This window comes from Strigops habroptila, chromosome 10 (genome assembly GCF_004027225.2).
Source record: "Strigops habroptila isolate Jane chromosome 10, bStrHab1.2.pri, whole genome shotgun sequence".
In the NCBI taxonomy this organism is placed as follows: domain Eukaryota; kingdom Metazoa; phylum Chordata; class Aves; order Psittaciformes; family Psittacidae; genus Strigops; species Strigops habroptila.
This window is the reverse complement of record NC_046359.1, coordinates 14,500,396-14,522,625: the sequence shown is the minus strand read 5'-3', so window position 1 is coordinate 14,522,625 and position 22,230 is coordinate 14,500,396. Positions and strand designations below refer to the sequence as shown.

Here is a 22,230-nt window from a genome sequence, read left to right as displayed (position 1 = left end):
TCATACACTGCACAGAATGCAAACAGGCATTGGGTTAAAAACATTCTTCTCTTTATTTGAAAGTTTTCTACCCACCAATAAAAGGCAGCTAATACATGGCATAGTATACTTTTTTTTTTTAAGTATGCTTATTATTCAGCATGTCTGAGAAAAAGGATGATTACTGGCTCTAACTTCCCACAACAAACAGTGAAGTTAATGGAATAATAAATTAAAGTAGTAGTAGTCCACATTATGTATAAAATAAATGTTAACAGAGACAAATATGACATGAATGATGACTGATTCGGTTTTCCTTCTCCTCAGGAGTTCAGTGTCTTATTAAAGTGGTTACATAAGTAAGTTGAGTTTTTATTAAAATGCAGCAATGCTCTGAAGCTGTGAAACACAAAAGCCACACAGGCTTTTTAATTGAGTGGGAATGTCTTCAAGAAACAGGCAGTGAGAATAAGGGTGCTGTTGTCCTGCCCCTGTGATGGCTGTTGAGCAAGGAGGCAGACTTCATGCTTTGCTGGCTCTAAGGCACGCACTTACTTACAGGCCCTGCCAACTGCTTACATTGCAGGCACTGCTTATTCAAAGGACAAAACTCCACACACCCCTTGGTGTATGGGAGAGGAGGGTCATGCAACCTCGGTTGTACTGGCCATCATGTCATCATCATCCTATATAAAAGCTCATAGCTGGAAACTCAGTACCTGGGCCCTCTGTGGTGTTAACCCACGAGGAGGTTCTACAGGTCTTAAGGAAACAGCTGTAAGAGATTCATCTTGCCAGTGTGCTTTCTTTGCTGTTTAGCTGTACTGAGGTGGGTTTCCATAGGTGCTTCCTGGCAGCCAGGGTTTCCCCAGGGGAGCTGGTCCTGTGCATGGGGTGAACATCAGTGCCAGAGGCTGCTATCTGTGCTTATTGGGCTACCTTGAGCTGGAGACAAATGCCTTGTTTTTCTGTCTGGGTGCATTTCAGAAAGTGCCAAATCTTCTATGGGGAGGTAGGTATTGAACAGGGACTGTCCAGAAAAGCTTGGAGAAAGCAACTGGTCAAAGGGAGGAGCAGCAAGAGATCTCCATTTGAGACTGGGGATGGGAATTGAGTGGCAGAGTCCAGACAAGGTGAAGATCCAAGAGTCTTTACCACAACAAGGATGCTGGCTCATGTATTGCACAAAGAGAAAAGTCAACCATGTTCTGAATTACAGGGTTGTAATTCCACCCTGAGGATCTGATGACTACAGAAACCATCTGAGCCTTGCTTTGCCAACTGTATGCTCCTGGATGCAATTATAACCCTGTTGTATGTCTTGGCTGCCTGGCACTTTTTTCCCTTCTATCCTTAACATTGAGGTAGAAGTTTCAACTAGTATTAAAACTCACAAAGAAATTGAACACAATCTTAGTGGGCTTAGTAGTCCAATGACCTTCAGAATTTGCAAAAACCTTCACAATGTGGCTGTAAAATGAGTAATTGAAATAGCAGAAAAAAGTAATTCTAAAAATGTCAGAAGAATAGTATAAAAAGCACAGGACTGAGCTGCAAGACATTTTCTTCATCTATTGGCTTAAAAAAAGAAAAAAACACCCACCAGATTTTTTTTTTAAATTCTCCCCCTGCAACAAACAGTAGAAGCAGAATTTTTTGTGACATCAGAGATATACTGATACCCAAGTAAGAGTACATGATGAATTCCTAAAGGCATTAACTGTTTTGAACAATGATTTAAGTATAGATCATTTATATTAGTTGGCTTCAGTTGAGCATTGGTTTTATTTCCTATAAAAATACATGTTTATGTATATATACATATACCTGCCTATTGCAAAAAAAAAAAAAAATCTGCATTCCTGCTGAAGTTTATAAGGAAGATCAAACTAACATAATAGTAGTAATAATCTTTACAAGGAGACATAATGACCTATCATTCATACAGTATTTAAGGAAGACAAATTACCAACATAATAATGCTTTGTTCTTTACAACCCCTGTAATACTAAAGCATGTTTATATTAATACATAAATGAAGTGAGTTAAGCTACTACTATAGGGGCTGCTGTTAGTTACCTCCACTGTACTCAATGCTACAGAGTAAATGAGGTCCAAATTTCAGTTGAAAGAACTCTGTTAGCTTGAATTACATCCTATTGATTTAATTATTGCAGGAATGTGAAAATGCATTCAGTGTAAGAAAGCTGTTAAAGCCAAAGAAAGAGGAGGGAAAAAGTTGTTCTTACAGCTAGTTTTCAAGAAATACTAGATGTTCCAGCTTTAATGCTACATTTTTAAATCAGGAGGAAAAAAAATCCATGAGTAAGGAAGACAGATACTGTTTATGAGTCTTCAAGGAGAACATTGCACTGACATTAAAGGCAACTTTGCAGACTCACTTGAAATGTATCAATTTGTAATCTACACATTTACAAGGGCTGCTCTGCTCTGAAAGCTGTTTCCCAATCTGTGCCAGAACATGTGAGGCTGTGTAGCATACTTCTGATGATAGACCTCCAGGCTCTGTTGCTCCATAATTGATTTAGTTATTAGTTATGCAGGGAGAGAAGAGATCCCTGAGGCTTGGTAAAACAGTATTCAGTTACTAAAAGCAGCCCTTTGTGAATTAATGTCATCCTACCAGCTCTTTCTGCTCATTATTCCTTCAAGTCTTGTTTTCCTGGACACCAGCTGTCACAGAGGAAGTCTCCAGCCTTTTCTTCTGCCTCCCTTGCTGGCTGAAGTTGCTTGAGCATGGTCTGGAGTGTCTCCTTCACCACCTGGATCTCCCTCTGCAGAGACTGTGCAAGCTTTATTAAGGAATAAATATATAGGTGATTGGCAGTCCCTTTTCTCTTTCCAAGTTATTAAATAAATTCTTGTTCTGCTGCTCGCAACAGATGGCTGTGGCTATCTAATTGTAGCTTCAAGTTCTTCCAAATTGTTAGGATTAAATATTAATACATTTCTCACACTTGCTTTAAAAAAAAAAAGTCCAGGCAAACTGGAGTTCTCAAGTAGCATTATTTAGCACTTTAAAAAAGGAAGAGGATGGGGGATACTGCTTGGATATTGTTCTCAGGTGAAGGAAGGAGATGAAGTTGTAGCATGCAGGCAGCAGCACTGGCTGCAAGCTGCCTGCTGGGTGGAAGGTAGATTTTTAAGTCAGACACAGACTTGCCCAGATAAAGGCAACAGGGCAGCGGGAGCAGTCTGAGATGTAAGTCAAGCAACCACAGCTTGTGTGGCTTTAGCAAGCTCAGCAATATGTGCTGTGCAAGGAGTGTTGGGAATCTAGGTAAGTAGCAAAATTAGCTTATAGCAGAAAAAATTTGTGCTCTACGTAACTCCAGAAAGCTTTAATCTTAGCTGAATTATCATATAATTACAGCACAAAACCCACAAATATAAAGCCATACAAAGTTTCACAGTGAATGCTTTGAACAAGTTGAAAAGCAGATATTAGCAGTAGCAAGGGTATGCAGTTGTGCATGAAAAGGAAAAAGGCCACCTGAAATGCATCTGATAATTCAGTAAATACGTGTCATTTGGTTAAGAGAGTTTTCCACGTTTTATTTGCCATTGTCTATTTCAGGTTTCCCGCAACGCACTCGGGGAGAAAATTATGGCTAATGGATCGGCCTCTTAAAAGACCTTCCACTTCCCTTCTTCCCTAGCTCCACAGCAAGAGGCAAGATAGCAGGAATGAGAATACGAGGGGTGCAGCAGCGAACAGACTGGCAGATATGGCAGGACATGTATGGGAGCTAGTGGCAGCTGCCGAGACACACACGATTTTTTAAGTGGCTTAGCTGCTTAGGCAGTACAGCTTTTTGTTCTGATGACTACTCTCTCCTGGGAATAAGCATAGTTTGTACCACCAATACATCAGCCTTGCTACTGATAATCTTATGTCAGTGAGACTATCCATTGTTGAACCAAGTGCAAGGACTGACTGTAGATCAAATGACACAACTAACCTTATTTTCTCTTCCACAGCTTACACTATGTGGAGAGCAAAGCAAGCATAATGCAAGTCAGAGCCTGCTGAAGCTGTGAACCAACAAGCAAGTCCCTGTGAACAAGCCCCAGGGACCACCCCTCCCACACTGAGGCCCCCTGTACAGGTATGGCTTGAAGGGCAAGGACCCCAAAAGGTTAACCCAAACAGGCCATGAGAGAGAGAAATATGTTCATTTCTAGCAGTAAGTCATCAAATGATCTCTGAGAGAGCCAGAAACTCACTTCAAGGGAAATGAAACAGGCTGACACTGAAACGACTCCATTTCAAAAATACAACGCACAGGAAGGATAACTCACAAGGACAGGCTTTATCCTTTACAGAGCTCATCCATTATGAAATGTTGTTTTACTCGACCCTGATGTCAATGCAATGTCAAGAAAAAAAGACACCCTCAGGTTATGTAACTGTAAAAAATGAGCTGCTATGCTTGAAAAATTGTGACTAGAGAGGACCATGGGAAAGCTATACCAATCATGGCTATTGCAGGCAGTCACAGTTATGCCTTTGAAAAGCCTTTTGGCTGCTTTTGATTCTGTTATCAGGTCCTTAAAATTTCATCTTTGTGTATTTACACACATTTACTATGATGTTTTACTCTTAATATACTCACACCAGGAGTATTCGTGCACACTTCTAGTTTCTGGACAGCTCTATTAATATAACGGGATTCTGTCTCTTATTACAAGTAATAGCAGCACACATAAAACTTCCCCTATGATCTCAAAGCACTATACAAGGACAAATTAATTATGCTTTGTACTTTCTCTGAAGTAAAAAACATTATTATCCTCTTATAAGCAGTCCTGGACTGTCCACCCCTCTGCAACTTAATCATGAGGTTCTGCTGAAAACCTAACTAGCAAAATAGAAATTCTTCAGTTTATGAACATCAGGAAGCCTTTGAAATTTAATTACTTCTGATGTGCAGTTTCTGACTACATGCTGTTATTTGTAATACCCCAAATGATTACAAAATTCTTTTCAGGTAGAGAGAAAAAGCAAAATTGAAACATTTCAGTGCCAGTGGATGAGACATCTTGAAGGATGGATGAAAATTAAGAAGATAGGGAAAGAAACTCTTAACCAACAGGAAGATGGAGTGACAAGAAAGATGACTGCATAGTCTAACTACAGCAAGTTTCAGTAACCTCATAAATACTATCACAACCAGCTGTAGACCAGTAACTGTCAAACAAGCCATTATAGCTAAGCAAAATACATGGTATAAGGCTCAGCATGGAATCTCTATCTATATACAGACATTATGCTGGCTTCCCCCATTTTAAAAATGAAAAAAAACCCCATGTAAATGAGTCCTTAATGCTTAAATTCTCAACCCAATGCTGCAAATATTGAGCCAGTACCAAAACAAAAGCCAAAGTAAGTTTCAACTAGGAACATTTTCTGGTCCTGCTGTCTTCCTGTGAAAAACTGGCAAAATCTCTTCAATGTCTCATGAGCAGTAAATCCAAGTACTTGGGAACAGCTTCATGCACAAATACAATCCAAATTCTGCAACAATACCACAGCTCTAATCTTGTCTTGGTTGTAGCTTTTCAGCTATTTGACTTCCTTTCTTTAAAAAACTTCAGTGACATGACAGAGTCAATGATTTACAAAGGAGATACAAAGCAAAGCTAATTACAGAAGCCTTAATTTTTAGAACAAAATGGACTCATCAATGATCTTCTGTTTTCTCAGCACAAATGTTTAGGGAAAAGAGACAAAAGGTAGGTATTATAAACCAGTTGCCTTCTTATGGGAAAGGTTAGAAACTAAGAACATATTGTAAGAGAAAATGGAAGGCAAAGAAGCTGCAGCACATGAGTGGAAATACATAGACCTACCTCTATCATGCATAAACAATACAAGTGGCACCACGTTCTCCCAATGTGACACACAGTGGAAAGGGCTTACGCTCCTGTCATCCAAAATAAAATCAAAGAGGCACCATTGACACCTCTCACTCTTGCAGGATCCCAAAATTTCTTGCAGGTTCATGCAGGGTGTGATTCCACACTCCTAGTTCTGTTGAAAACCTACTCTGGTGTAAAACAAGGCTTGTATGAAATCTTGCCATATGATAAAGGTGAAGGGTTAGCAAAGTGACCTGCAATGCCTAATGAACAGGCACAAAATTCTGATTTCAAAGTAACTGTTTAAAATACCCCTTTAAGGATGACAAATGCAGATTGTTTTTATAATAATAGTCCAGCCAGGTTTTCTTCCAACAAAAGCATTTTCACCAGGAGGAACTATTACGAGCATTCAAATTGTCTATCAAAATGTAACTGCTAATTAAGAACAAAAATGACTGTGAAACTGCAATATAAGCTCCATTTAATTTTAGTGGGAATTCCAAGCCTTTACTGTCAGGAAAGTAACACCTCTCATCAGCTCTGCAGACACCAGAATGAGTCGCCTCTCATCCTTTGGTTTTTCCAATTAATGATGGGGACTGTTTTCATACACTCGGCAATAATTAGCCATAATTGAATGTTTTGTGGGTTTATTTGGTTATACTACATAGAATTTAGCAAATATGTCATAGTCTACAGAGGAGATTTTCTTCGCTCTTCCTCCCTCATTGTTTGATGCTTTTTATACAAAAGTACAGTTTAATATTTGCTGTGAAAGGCTTTAATAAATGAGAATCCCAAGTCAGTCTGTGCCTATGCTCAGGACCAAGAAATATCACTAGATTTCTCCTTTGTTCAGGTTGTGCTGGCAATTATGGTGAGCAGCATGGTTGATTTAAGTGTGCTACGCCATCAGAACATAGCATGAAAAACAATGACATCTGGGATTTTTCTTCTAATACAAACTTAATTATTAATCAAAGCTATGACACACACTAAACATTGGCAAATAGCTTAAGAGCATCAGGAATTTATTTTTCTCAGTGGAGTCATTAAAAGTCTTTTAATAATCAGATGACAGAACTAATTTACATCTGTGCAGCCCCCAGTTATATTTTTGACCTAACATAGTTTGTAACGTTTATGCATAAGGCAGTTTCTGGGGGGATGTTGGGAAGGGCAAAAACAACCAGCATACAAGAGTTTGAAAAACTTATCCTGCCTTCATTACAATCACAGATCTTTAAGCTCCTGCTCTCAAGAGTTCTACAGGTTTTTAATGAACGCTGCATAATTATCCAATATTGGGAGAAGAAGTTGTTTTATTTTAAACCAAACAAACTACCATGCAAACAATAGATCCATCTATTAATCATAAATCATTCTACTGAGGCTAATTATTGGCACCAATCTCAGTCTAGTTCCTGCAATATAGGCAAGTTACAATGACAAAGTTCATTTTATAGGCACTGAGCAATTTTTACTTAAAAAACAATCTACACGTCTGTAGGACTGTGGTAGCTATTTTTCCTCATTCCTTTTTGAAGTACAGCACAGCAATTACATGTACCAGATGGTAACATTTTATGCACATTGATCTGGACTACCTCTGAAATAGTAACTGAATGTTAATGAGGGGTAGCTGAATTACTGAACTGCTTCTCTGTATGTGCCTATGTTCTAAACATGATTTGTCATTTTGTGATTGATGGTCTTGCTAAGACCAGGATATCGCACAGTGCATTTCTGTATTTAGATAATGTGAGCTGAATTTCACTAATAGCAGAAATGGGATCTGTATCAGACAAGTGTGGCTTAGAACAAGACTAATCTGCAACTCTTCTCAAACTTTCAATGATTAGATTTTATTTTTCCAACTACCTCTTGCAGTTTCAACAGCTACAAAGAAATACATACGCTCTATAGAAAATACAAATGCCACAATTTTACTTGTAGTGTATTTTCTTCAGGAATCAAAAAAGCAGTTTTCCAGCTTATTTCACCTTACCTGGTAAACTGTAACAACGATCAGACCTGACTGCTTGGTTTGAATGTGAATTTAAATCCACTACACAGAATTCATAACTCAATGTTCTTCTATTGGGGTTAATGAGAAAAGCTTATCTGAGAGCAAACATGCATAAGCGAGGAAGGAATTAGATGCTCTGCACACACACAAGACACACACATTCATATAGCTCTGAAAAGAATGCTCACAAACAGCATCAGGAAAACATAAATGCAACCGAGCATGCAGGCTGTAAATATAATTGAAGGAGTATTGCAAACTGGTCTGTGGTATATGCAAGAAAATAATCTATCTGTACATTGAAATACTTAGACAAGAAAGATTTGAAGTAGTAACAATTCAGTGACTGCATTTCTCCCCTCTGATGCAGCACCTCCCAGTATGATTCCTCCCCTCTCCCCCTTAAAGTTTATGATTCTGATACCTTTAAAGAAACCAAGTTTCTACAATAGGATTTTGCAATATGTTGGCAATAGATGCCAAATTACCTAAACCACAGTGGTGTTTCCACACAGTCTATTTATTATTCTTTCTCTAAACTCTCTCCTGCAGGACTGCCCACCTCAGGTTAGGAGAAACTGAATCCTTCCTAGCACCAACATCACCTCAACCCACCTTCAGATGTCTGTAAAGGCTCCTCTGTTAGTCTCTCCAACCTGGATTTATTCATCTTTCTTCATTATCCCGTTGCCTGACACCTCTTCTCCTCTAAAACCTAACCAGCTAAGTACTCTCACCTTCCTTAGCCTCACTGATTCTTATTCTCTTTTCCCTTTCTTAGATGAACAAAATCTCTTTTGTGATAAGCTTTTCTATGAAAGTTACAAATGAAACAACACTCTGTGCTCTTCAATTTTGAAAAACGCTCAATGAATACCTCATAAAAGTTAAGCAATCTTCAATCAGATACTGAATGACAGATGAAGCACAGAAAGAGATATGGGTGCTTTATAAGACAACATCTCATCTGGTTACTAGCACTGGAGAGTTAGAGGCAGATTAAATTGCATAGGATGCCACATGATGCACCTGCTGCCCATTTTTTTTTAAAGGGAAAAACCCCAAATTACATGTGACAAGATACACAGTCTGAGTCAATGATGTAGCATTTAATTTGGCTAAATCATGTTGGGAAATGCAGGTGCATGGATGCTTGTATCCATGCAGCTTTTAGTGCACTAGGCATTTACTTACATGAGCATTACTAACAAACGGATCTTAACAGTAGAATAAAGGCTTTTCAGTGCCTAATCTCAATGTGCAAAGAACTAACTTCTGTTTAAATCTATTAAAGCTAGATAGACCACAGTGAAAGTTCACTGTAGAAAAACTTGCTACAACAAAAACGCCCACTTCAGCAAGACAATCAATTCTCCCCTTCTTAATGTATTTAATCTACATTAAGAACTAGTATTCCATGTGAACCTGAAAGGCAAGTATTCCACATACATACTTACATAGATTGATACATACCTGTAGCTGTATCAAAAAGGATATGAATAACTCCTTCATCAACTCTGCAGGCAGAACTTTGCAATTGATCTTCCAGATGCACCAATTTCTCACTTATTGCTTCACATTTTTCTCCCAACTCTGCAGAAAACATGAAGAACTCCTACAGGAAGTTGGAAAAGAAAAGAAACCATGTTTGCTGCTGACTGCACTTTTCTACATCAAATTTGCATCGAATTAAGGGGAAAATAAAACATTAGTAAGGGGAAATGCTACTTTGCAGTGCTAAGACATTGCCTGAAAGCAAATTCCCATTAAAGAGACAAAAAGTTGTTAATATACAATAAATAGGTGGTTTATATGAAATGCAATAAGCTTGTGGTCTCAGTCTATTTCTCAGCACAAAAAAAGTCATGATCTCACTTTCAGCAGATGATTAAAGGGGTGTGAAGATTGAACTGCTCTCCCTCTTCCCTGCTGTCTCACCATAGCAGGGGAGGAAAATCTCATGCTGACTATGCTATTTAGGTTCCTGAATTTCAAGTTGTTCATGTAAACATGATTTACACTTTTAGGCCACTTAAAAGAAACACCACTTCTGGTGTGTCTTAAAAAACACAAAATGTACTTACTTTTTTGAGGAAAAATAGGGCTAGAATACCTAGGGACTTTGCTCAACTGACCAGAGAAAATGCATCAAAGTCTTAAGAGACTACAAAATGAAATTACACTTTTTGTGTTTTCATGAAACTGGTAAATTTTCAGAAGTAATGCTTCTCTACTTATAACTTACTCAGACACTTTTTTTTCTATTTTAAACTGAATATTTTAAACCAGTTGCAAAGTACTTCCCCTAAGATTTACTGCACAACATTATTTGTATCTATATATTTTGTACTTTTTACTTTGAGAAACAACCCAAATAAGCAGAAAATACGAGGCTGGGGGGGGAAATTCAATCAATTCATGCAGCACCGAGACAAAGCCTCTCCTCTCCTTCCCAAGACATCATAGAACTGTCAATAGTGATAGATAAGGGTCACATGTAAGGAAAAGATTATAGTGCCAAGATGAAGTTCTGCTGAAGCCATGTTGACAAAAAAGGAGTCATTCATCTGCTGGAATCCAGAAAAATGGATTTTTTTTCTAGGTCTAGTCTATACACTCATCCATAAAGCCAGCTGCACATGTGGCCATATGCGATCTTGATAAAGTTTTTCTCCTTTAGAAAAGTACTTGAAGTCCTTTGCTCTGATCTGTTGCTACAATAGCAGCCCATCAGTAAGCCTTCAATCGAAGGCCTATCAAAGAAATCGTGCTAATACTTGTTGGAATGCTGCCCATTGTGGAACAATCTGATTTTTGGTAAACACATTTACCAGACTTCAGTTCTGTGCTACCCTTACGCTTCATGTCACACAATACATACATAGAGCCAAGTGTCAGAAGAACTCTGCTTGCTGGCACATCCTCTGTTACAGCACAGAGCTTTGACCTTTCTGCTTTCCTAGGTCTTCTGCCAGACATGGCTATTCAGTAGCTCACATGGGTATACATCCAACTGCAGCTTGAATCCTGGATGAGCAAGCTGGTTAAGTAAGGTTATGTTGCAAACACCCACATCTTAGACACAGAGAAGCACAATGTGAGAACCAGCTGGCTGAGCCCCTGGCTCTGTGCACAAGTCCCAAGCAGCCATTTTCGGAGTCAGTACCAAACATCAGAATCTACAGCAGCACTTCACAGAATTTATAGACATAAAAATGACCCACTGTTTTAAAAATAAGAACAGGGGAGGAGAATGTATACATTCTCACTACAGCAACTAGGAATGTCCTTTCTTCTGGCCAGGGACAGAAGATGAGGAACAAGTCTTCCATCCAGCTGCTAAACCATTATTCAGCACACCAGCAGGACTCCATATGCTGTTAGGGCGTGAAATAACCCAGGCAATTTATATTAACAGAAAGTTTTTAGGAAATCATGCTGTGACATGCATGCAAGAACCAATGACAGTGGTATAAGAGAACTAAGGTCTCAGGCCAGAAGAGTCAGTAAATTGCAAAATCCTAGTACTCTGTAAGCACATCTAAAATTCTGACCATCTAGAGAAAACTTCACCTCAGAACACTGATTTTCCCTAACAGCTAATTACACCTAAGAAAAACAGGTCTTCACATAACCATCATCTCAAACGCAAGAAAACCAAGTCAAAAACACTCAGTTTGTGCGTTAATTAAAAGCTGTTCTTCCTAAATTAACCATTCCATGATTGTATAGTGCTAAGTATTGCTCTGACAGACAAAAGCCACAAGTGATGATTCCAAACCAACCTCTTTCTACAGACTGTGTACTTTGACAAAATGAATTAGTCCTCTACAGATCCTCAGGAGCTGGTATCTCACAGTGACACATAAAAAGCTGATTCTTGCTCTTATAAGATCAAGGTATTGAATGCTTTAGTGTGATCCAGTCACTGCTTTTATCAAAAACTATTACCATATGAGATTTTGGATCACACTAATGCTGTCAAGAAGGATGACACTTCTAGTCCCAACTTGAAACCATCAGTTACTACAGAGAGCAAATAAAGAACAGTACGTTACAGTACACTCCTGAATACCTGTGCCATTAAGCATATTTAAATATAAAAAGCATTCTAAAGATATGCATTACAGTAGGGCATCCCTTTCTTTTTTAGAGTACTGTTGATGGCATGAACATTTACCCAGATAATCTCTCACCCAATTAGCACTATCATCACTTGCTGTAAGAGAAGATCCATTTCCTCCACTTTAAAACTGCCCTCATGTTTCCTGTCTTGTATATGCAGATACAGAGTTCACTGAGCAGCTAATTTAAATGATAAGCACACCGGCTGGATTTGCCCAGCCATGAAGATCCAGTTTCCCTATTCACTGTGTCAGGAATGCACAGGGCAAAATGGGCCTTTTAGACCTACCCCCTCACTGAACTTCAGGTAGGTTAAAAGATGCTGGAGACAGCATTTAGATACCTGGTTGGCAAAACAGGCTCCAAGCTGCAAGTGTGGCCTAGCTGTAATGGGCACAGATCTTGAAAACCCAAAATAACGTATAACTACAGCCTGAAATCCACAGTTGCAGTGCAGCTGGATGACTACACTTAGTGGTGTAGTGCTACATAATCTGATTTCACATTTGACATTTTCTTTCCCCTTTTAAAATAAAACTTCACAGCAAAGTAAAGAAAAGTCCCAGGAAGGATGGAAGTAACCAACTCGGCAAACAAGACCCCAAGGCCCTTGGACTTCAGGTGAATGCTAATTCTGTAGCAAAGGCATCTCATGGTTCTTTGAATCAGTACGAACCTGTATTTTGGGGTTCTAAGCTTTGGCTAGTAGCTTCTAACTTGCTGCAGTTCCAGGCAGGGAATTTATTGGTATATTGATCTCACGCTAAACATGCTTAGAAATACGAGACTATCATTTTTATCACTGGCTTTAATTCCTTTGTCAACTGAATACTTAGCTTCTCACTTAGAGTAAAACATCCGTTCTATCTCATGAAAAAACATAGTGTAGTGTTCCTGAATGATCCCATTTTGAGTATGTAATGAATTGTCTAAAAATGTAACAAAAATCCTGTTTACCCTGGAAATGAAGATAAAATGAACAATGAGTACTAGGACAATGTGCTCAATGCAGATTTGTTACCACATTATGGGAAGGCAGGAAATCCGAGAACACAAAAATCAATCAAACTTATTTAGGTCTTTAAACACTTGAAACCCATTTAATCCTATCTATATGGCTATAGTTGCACTGCAGTGTAACTAAAATAACTCCATAAGGTACGGGTTATATTCTATTCATCTTAAACTCCTAACAGGTATTTTGCAGCTTAATTCCTCTTTAATACAGCAATAATAGTGTATGGATAAACTATTTTTTGCACCTACGTGACACAGCTGTCTTTTTAGTTGAAATGAGAAGTTCCTCCATGGTTTAGACAAGCATCGTCCCTGAGGAACTTACTTGCAAGCATCACATGAAAAATGCGGAAAGGTCATCATATAAGTTACAATTTTCCAGAACATGTATATATTGCCTTTCTTATTTTGGATTGGAAAGATATGGTCATGCAGAGAACTCTGACTTTAGTTGAACAGGAAGAAGAGTTACACTAGAAAAAAAAAAATATACTGCTTGCAAAATACACAATAATAATTCTAAAAATTCAACCAACTCCACAGTTGCCCTCAAGCCCTTGTTTGAAAAGAGTTCAATATCCCAGAGATGTAGATAGGAAAGATTTCTCGCAGTGCTGCTCATGCCTAGCAATGTCACAGGTAACATTTTTATTTGACATTTGTCTATGTAGGCAGGGAAAAAGCTATCAATGACACACAAACTATTCAGAACAGCTCCTCGTTGGAAAGTGGCACTTTACACTGATCAACAACATCTCTGAGAGGAGAGTGGACTCTGCCTCCAGCTCAACACATTAATAAAATACAACTCTTCCAAGCTTGTAGGTTATGTCAATGCTACAAGCTACTCTAAGTCTTAAAAATTCTTTGGTTATTTTTGTACTAACAGCACTTTTAGGAAGCAGACAGGAAAGATTGCAGGAGTCAGAAGAGAGCTGAGATGTGGTATTACTTTATGGATTTTTCTGTGAATGGCTGTCTATAATTCCCATCCCCTACCCCCATCCTTAAGCAGGTGAAAACAGCACAAATGTGGGTGTGATTTGTTATTTTTTTAAAGTGAAATTCTTCTGTTTTCTCATGCAATGTAAAAATTTTCATTCTGTCCCAGAGATGTGAGAGTCTGGTGCAAGAAAGAGGAAGAACAATGTTTCAGCTAATGCACAGCCAGAGCATCAGCATACTGAATCAAAAGCAGAGAGAATAGCTTCCACTTCAGTTTTCTGCATTTCATTTTACCCTTTTACAAACCATTTTAGTCACCTGTGAGCAACAGCTCCTTGGCAGAATTACTCAAGGAAAATGTCTGATCAGCTTTTCCAGTGCAAACATCTCCCATCCTCTCCTGGATCTAGTTCAGCAATTTTACACGGAAGAATCAGTATTGTAGTAGCTAGATTAAGCTAACTCTATTAGAGACTCTATTAGGGATTAGAGTCACCATTAGAGTCTGTGGTGGTTGTGCTGAGAAGCAAGATTCCCAGATATATCCTTAAAATTAATCCTTCCTAGAGAGGAATTTCTGTAAAAAGGTGTTGCCTTACTTCCAACTAACCATATCATAACTCCAATAAGATAAAAGCCTTATAATGACCTTCTGCAGAACATCAAAGCCTCAAAAAGTAAGAGATTTACAAAAAGTAAATCCTCTCTCTCCTACAATAGTTAAAATAATTCAAAATAATATAAATAACAACTACAAAAGGATGGCCTTGCAGACAGATACTTCACATTATGGCATAAGGTTTAGAACTTCTGACATCGCTGGCAGAAGTGTTGCAATGCTCACCCTCACCCCTTGCAGACATTAATGTAAATTAATGTAAATTAAGGTGTTGGAGTTGATGAAGGCAAAGTGGCCTAATCTTTTACTCTGAAAATATTGCATGTAACTCATTACCGACACCATCAAGGTGACAAGCAAGGCTGACCAGGAAGCAACCAAGGAGCACCAATGCTTGCTCTGTGGTTTGCAGTGCTATCAAGCCCACTGTAACTGTCCTCAGCTGGTGTCTGTCTACACAGCTTTTAGCAGCTGACAGGGTAGAGCCTGCTCCAGGGCTAAACGGCCCTTGGACTGAGCAAATTTGCCTACTGCAAACTGCGCTTGCTACAAAGAAAGATGGCTACATCTAATTTTATCTTTCTATATCACACAATGATAACTAACAGTTGTCCTCTATATAATTATTTTTTACGTAATTGAAGACTTTGACTTTCAACCAGACCAGGATTTCTAAACCTTTTATTTCTATTCCTTGCTTTCTTCAGTGTGTTCCTGTCTTCTACAGTGAGGTGCCCAGACCAGTAGTCTTCTGGAGTCCTTGACATTCTCAGCTAAGCACAGTAATTATTTCTGTCTTACAACTGACATTCCCATTAATGAGGCTGCAAATGACATTTGCCCTTTCTTGGATGAAGGTAATGAATCCCGCTATTTGTAGTCCACTATAACCTTAGCTTCTGCTTCTACAGTATTGTTATCCTAACTGCTATTTACCATCTGTATACATAAATCCAACTTTTTTTCTTCCTCAAATGCAATTTGCACCTGTCTTTTAACATATCCCATCTTATTGATTTCAGGCTATTCTTTCAATCTATCAAGAGCATTTTGAATTCTAATCCTAATTGAAACTATGTTGACTGGCACATAAACTCCTGGCGTGCCTCCTTTTTAAAGGCAAATACCAAGTCTGCCTTTTACTGATCCCCTGAGACTTCAAGCTTCCTCCAGGAGTTTTCAAAGAGGTTTGTTAATGGTTTGGAGATTGTTTGTCTTGGCTCCTATGCACTCAGAAAAAATTTCATCGTCTAGCCTGACTTGAATACATCTCACTTGCCTTAGGATCTTTTTCTGTTTCTGTGTCTTGCTACCTTGAAGTGAATATTAAGAGCGCTACATTTTGGACATAGTTTATCATTTTTAGAAAGACCAAAAGCAAAGAAAATAAGGAACGGAAAAAAAAGAAACTTCTGCCCTCTGGTCTCATTTCATTATTTTCTCATTAACCTTTCTTCCTAGAAGACACACATGCTTTCTTCCACCTACCCCTTACATACAGCTTATCTCTGAACTCCCTTGCCATTTTGCATGTCTTTTTTTTACAATACTTTACTGCATTCAGTGGTCTTGCTGATTCACTCTTACAATGTGCAGTAGTACACATTTAGGCTCATTCTTAGGAACATTTTTATCCTTTCTTTTGCAAAATTCTTTTGGACCACATCTAGAGTTGCTGACACAGATACGGAGACTGTTACTGTTTGCTTTTTTCTGCACCAAAAGATGATGGTGTGTATTATAGACATGATGTCTTCTGGAGGTTACCAAAGATCATCTGCTGATGCCTCCTCCTACAGAAACTCCGCAGATAGTTACCCGTCTTTTCTCAGAAGAGGGATCAAGGTTCTTTCCCAATTACTTCTGCTCTTATTACCTTCCACTTACAGACTGCTAGCTTGTTCCATCAGTCTACGTTATATATATTTAGGAGACTGCAGCACTACAACACATTCCTGAGTTTCTCGTATGCAACAATTCAGGCATAAAGCTTTCCAGACAGCTGTTTTGCAACTGTTTCCTACCTCCGCAGACAGCTGTTTTGCAACTGTGTCCTACCTCCGCCCCATCATCACAAGCTTTTCCCACATTCTGTTTGCTTGCACTGATCCCCTTCCCTCCACCACAGGGATACACCACCACATGGGAGTATTTAATGACTCATCAAAATTACAACCTGATGTTGCCAATTCTTCCCCTCATCTTCCATTGGAGGAATGGAGGAATGTCCCTGGAATAGCATCTACATGGGAATAGAGCTTTCCACTGCCTTCCAGCACCCTGCTGTGGCCTGGGTGACAGCGGTCTTCCCATCCTCATCTCTAGCAGACTGAAGATCTTCCCTGAATGCAGGCTTCCTAAACTGAGTGTGCACTACTACACTCATTTAATTAAACTGGGACAACTCCAGCTCCTGCTGTTGGAGGATGAGGCTGTTTACTGACTTACCAATAAAAATTCACAGTGGACCAGGACTTAGAAAAGAAACAAAAGCACCAAACTGTTTTCTAGTGTCCACACCCTGCTGTGCTAAGAGTCAGCATAGCTGGATATCACTTCTAGGTGGTTTCTAGTATTGTTCACTCGCATCTCTGCTCCCGAGCCACTAAGATGCAACAATCTGGAATGACTAACAGGGTGCTCTCCTGCAGGCAGTGGGGAGGACTGACAACAGTGGATTAGGGGACCAGAGTATCGAAGGAGCATTTAGGCAAAGCCCTGACATGGTAAATGGTGCTGACAGTTTCATAGAGCTGTCTACAAGTCAGCATCAATCTAGCTGTGGCAGTGTGGTAGGGCCTGGCTTTTTAGCAAACTTCCATTTCCTTTATTTGTGTCATTGCTCTCTATTCTCTTTCTGCAGTTTTTCCCCCTCAAAACTTTAAAAGGGCAAAGTTCCTCTGCCTGTGAGAACTCTGAGATATTAAACTCTTAGTGAAACTTCTACAACGGCAGCCCCCTGTGCCTATGAGCTCTGGCGCATGTGTAAACTCAGCACACACATCACACGTGCTCTGGGCAAATCTCCTGTTAAGCAAAAGAACAACTTCAGCCAAGGGCTGGGTTGTACTACAGCTTCCAGTGCGGGCCACTGCTGGACATAAACATGCAGTTGTACTCTCATTTGCTTTGGTCCAGACCATATGGGAATGTCTAGTTTCCAGCAAATATTCTGCTGTCTTGGCAGCTGTCACTACCAACATGCTCTCTGTGTTTTGCCCTGCTGGCAGTAGGGCTTTTTGCTACCTTTATCCTGTGGGACTAACTGCCCCTACTTCACACCATCTGTGGACACAAGCACATGCACAGTTTTGCTTTAATTCACAGCAAAGTTCAACAATAAGAAAGGCTATTTGCATATTCCGCAAAGTTCACCTTCACTCTCAAGGCTTCCTGCTTTTATTAATGCTGAATCCACACACAGCCAAGCAGTCTATCCTGGGTGTGCTCTCATGTCACAGTCTCCTTGTATGCAAGGTCAGCAATCTGAGTTTGGTCTTGCAGTTAGATTATGTTTCCTGGAGCATTGCTCCAGTTGCTCCACAGATTTTGGATTCATGGTGGGAATCCAAAGAAATGCCTCATCTGAAGAGTTATCCCAACTGCAATTTTTATTTATTTATTATTCCTTGGCTGAGCACTTGCCACTTGTACTTTACATGCGACATGTATGCTGTTACGAAAGGTGACTGGGGGTTACTTACCTGTGTAATTAATTTGCTGGCTGGACACAATGCTTGGATACTGTATTTCCTTAATACGTAAGTTGCAACCCAAGGCATACCAATAAAAAAATGGACCAGACTGAATTAGTACAGCTCTTAGAACCAGTATAACTCTCCTTACACATCTATTATCTAAGCTCTTGGTTTGTATGTAGACCGATTTTTCTCATCACTTACTTTCAGGAAATGTATCTTCTGTTACTCAATTATCCTAGACTTTATTAAATATACAGACTAGGACCTGATGTCTTTTTAGTTATGAAAATAGTTAAAAATGACAACATACAGTATTTTATTCAGATGAAATTCCTGTTACACACTGTGCCTGACAAGCCACAAAGATGATCAGAGGGCTGGAGCACCTCTCCTGTGAAGACAGGCTGAGAGAGCTGGGGTTGTTCAGCCTGGAGAAGAGAAGGCTCTGGGGAGACCTTGCAGCGGCTTCCAGTGCCTAAAAGGGGCCTACAAGAAATCTGGAGAGGCAGTTTTTACAAAGGCATGTAGTGACATGACAAGGACAAATGGCTTTAAACTGAAGGAGAGTAGATTTAGATTAGCTATAAGGAAGAAATTCTTCACCATGAGGGTGGTGAGGCACTGGAATAGGTTGCTCAGAGAAGCTGTGGCTGCCCCATGCCTGGAAGTGTTCAAGGCCAGGTTGGACGGGGCTTTGAGCAACCTGGTCTAGTGGAAGGTGTCCCTGCCCGTGGCGGGGGGGTTGGAATCAGATGAGTTTAAGGTCCCTTCCAATCCAAACTATTCTATGATTTTATGAAGTGCCATTAGTTCTGAGGCCCAGAAAAGCCTGTACAATATCACTACACTGTTTAGAAAACACTTACCTCAGATAAACAACCCCCTGCTCCAAATGAAATGTCTTCTGTAACCTGTTAGAGACAAAATTATTAAGTATACGGTAGACACATGCTATATAAACAGTAAGATTTCAATGGAATTTACAAAAACCATATAGCGCATTAAAAAGTTACATAAGGTGAACAATTACATCATTTTCTTTCACACGCATGAAACATTTCAATCGCATTTATAATGGAGCAGTTGTAGCCACCCAATATTTAAAGCTAAATTTGAATACATTTTATTAAAGCCGGCCTTTGGCTTCACAGTTAAAACCCACAAGGAATACAGCCTCTAAAGCTGAAGGACTAACTACAGATTAAACCAAACTTTTCTATCAAGCTTTTATGGATCTATACACCATTCAGGAGTCTACAAGAATTTTCTGGGCACAAACCCTGTAAGTGGCTTTGGGCAGGACATACAAGAGACCCCACTGATCATCTGTATTGTTAACACGTGCTAACTATAGTCAGTTCCTCTTTCAAAACTTGCTTCATCTGTAAAGTCTGTAAGAAACTAGCCAACACTTTACTGATCAGCTGAGGAGCAAAGAAATTTGATGTTAACATTATTGCATAATCATTAATTCTTATCACACATAACAGTATTGATAATCTTGCAATAAACTGAGATAGAGATATTGCTTTGGTAAGCAATACTTAGTATCACAGATATGTACATATATATGATAAAGTGCAAAATCATTACTCTGCTGTATGATCATTATTATTACTGGGTACTCTTTTCAGTAATCTATCTGAAAAGAGATTGCTTTGATTTCTTTTACCTGTAATATTAATTTTTTTATTACATTTTTACTGCAAAATATACGTAAGTGTTAAGCTTACTGAGATGCTACGATCTCTAACTAAAGAGGTAGTATTTTTACCAGAAGATACTGCACAACAGGATCACACGCCGCTCAGGGGCATCATACTGCGTAATACCACACGTGACTGTACAACAATAATCTGACCATTGTGTACAAGCCAGCTGCCTGTTACAGCAGAAATCCTTTCCAGCTTGGATCAATACAAAAAACACTCAAACACTGACTTTCAGTGATGCTTAATGCTGACATTTAAAATGAAGATTAAAGTTTCTGAATTATTTTTGCAGCTCTACAAATACAATGTTTAATTAAAACTCAAATGAATGCCAGTTTATTTAGCTTTCTAAAGGCTTTGTCCTTTACACATTGCACATTTGCCTCCTGGACCACAGGCTATCTCAATGCACAGTAATGAGTTACAGCCTGCTGACAGAGGCTTTCTTGGTGCTTGCTATCACTACATTCTGAAAAATGTAATATCACATCCTGTGATGATCTCTTTTTAATGACAGACACCACATTAAATATTATTATCTTTTCATAATTGTCCACTTAGTATCACTTAGAACATTCAGTATCTTAAAAATACGGAGTCGCATGAAGGCTTTACAATTACAGAACATCTTCCCAACACCAGAGTGCTCTACAGAAGATCTCAAAACATTGTCCCAGATGGCAAAACTGCAGTATGCAGAGGTGGGAAAAGACAGCAGCCCTTACTCTTACCTCTGCTCCCTGTTTCTTTTATGGTGAAAATATGAGAAATTATCTGCAAAGAATTCTGACAGGGTAACTACCAAAAATGCTGACTTACAAAAGGTAACACTACTGAATTTTGTTTTTTACCTTGTAACTTTAATCACCTCAATTTTCTTGAAATCTAGTAGGTGTTTCTTTCCTTCATAGTGATTAAGAGGGAGCACTGTACAGCATGCCAGATAGCAGAAGAAGAAGAAAAAAGGATAGGTCAGGAACTCAAGCTTGCAGGTGCACACATACTCATGTTCATCAAGATATTTGGTGTTAGGGAGGTCCCAGCACACACACATGCTCTCTGTTTATTAGTTATCATCTGTTTCTGGTGTTATAACAAGGTTTTGCTTACACATACATTATCAACAAGCAAAAAAATAAAGCAAGATATCCTAAGGAGTGGAAAAAGCAGGCGTTAATCTCTGAAGAGAAATTAAATGTTACTGTATATTTTAAAAATCATCCAGATATATATTTTAATATATATAATAATGATCATAACAACTTCGATCTCACTCACATGTCACCTGGGCAAAATAACTTGTAGTCAGTTTGAAAGTATGGAAAAATTCTGGGATGAAAACTAGAGCCCGCATTTAATTCCTCAAAGACTTCGGAGAAAATCAAGCCAAATTAGCCAGAAAAAGACAAATTACAACTTCAGTGATGGGGCACCCTAATTTCATCAAGATAGCTACCAGCTGGAGAGTACAAGCTTATATGGAAATTCAAGAAGCAGTATCAAACACAACAAGCTGACTTGCGCATGGTAGAGTCTAGTAATAATGTCTATAACTTCAACATATTTTTTTAAATACTTAAACCTAACGAGTTTTCTGTATGAGAGGAGTATGTCTTAATTTTTAAATAACTACGTGTTCCATAAGATGATTTTTGCTGGCCTCACTTTATTTAGTTTTGACCAAAGAATTAGTAACGATGTATCAACAAGCTGAGATGCCCAAGCATGCGATTACCTTCCCTGGTTAACAGTTATAAAGGAAACCTGATTTACTGGATTATTTTGGGATGCCGCAGTCTACACAACTGGGAAAAAAAAATAAAATCTGTTCTGTCTTAGAGAACACAGTTATGAAGACTATAAAATAACTGTTGACAGTTAATAAACCTGTGCTTCACACATGACAGTGAAATATCTGAACTTTCAAAGAATTTATATCTTACATATTTTATACCAGAACATGTCATATTTTATAATCTAGTGGGGATATTTAATTAAAAATGAAAGACACCCCCTCTGCAAGCAGTAGCTGAGGATCTAAGTGAAGGGTGCTTTCAAGTCATCTACTTTTCTTATTACTACATTTCTTACTTGTTTCTTTGTTTTCTAATGAAACCTATACAGTAAGACATAGTTATATGCAAGGAAACTGTATTTATAGTATACATCAACAAAACCAATATCCAATCCACAGTAATACTTAGCCAGATATGACAT

General features: G+C 38.8%; 1 protein-coding gene across 8 annotated transcripts in view; it reads right to left on the bottom strand.

Moving 5' to 3' along the window:
• The window catches only part of DISC1 (DISC1 scaffold protein), a 199,713-nt gene that overhangs the window by 4,075 nt on the left and 173,408 nt on the right, over nucleotides 1-22,230 (bottom strand). For 4 of the 8 annotated variants that reach the window (XM_030499700.1, XM_030499704.1, XM_030499705.1 and 1 more), the window contains exons 12-14: nucleotides 19,168-19,212; nucleotides 9,392-9,509; nucleotides 34-2,785 (exon numbers count right to left, since the gene is read on the bottom strand). In XM_030499700.1, the coding sequence (XP_030355560.1) occupies nucleotides 2,640-2,785; nucleotides 9,392-9,509; nucleotides 19,168-19,212 (309 nt within the window). In that variant the 3' untranslated portion in view covers nucleotides 34-2,639. Of the gene's footprint in view, nucleotides 1-33; nucleotides 2,793-9,367; nucleotides 9,510-19,167; nucleotides 19,213-20,864; nucleotides 20,941-22,230 lie in introns of those variants that run through there. The other 4 variants (XM_030499701.1, XR_003993512.1, XM_030499706.1 and 1 more) reach the window with 4 other exon arrangements.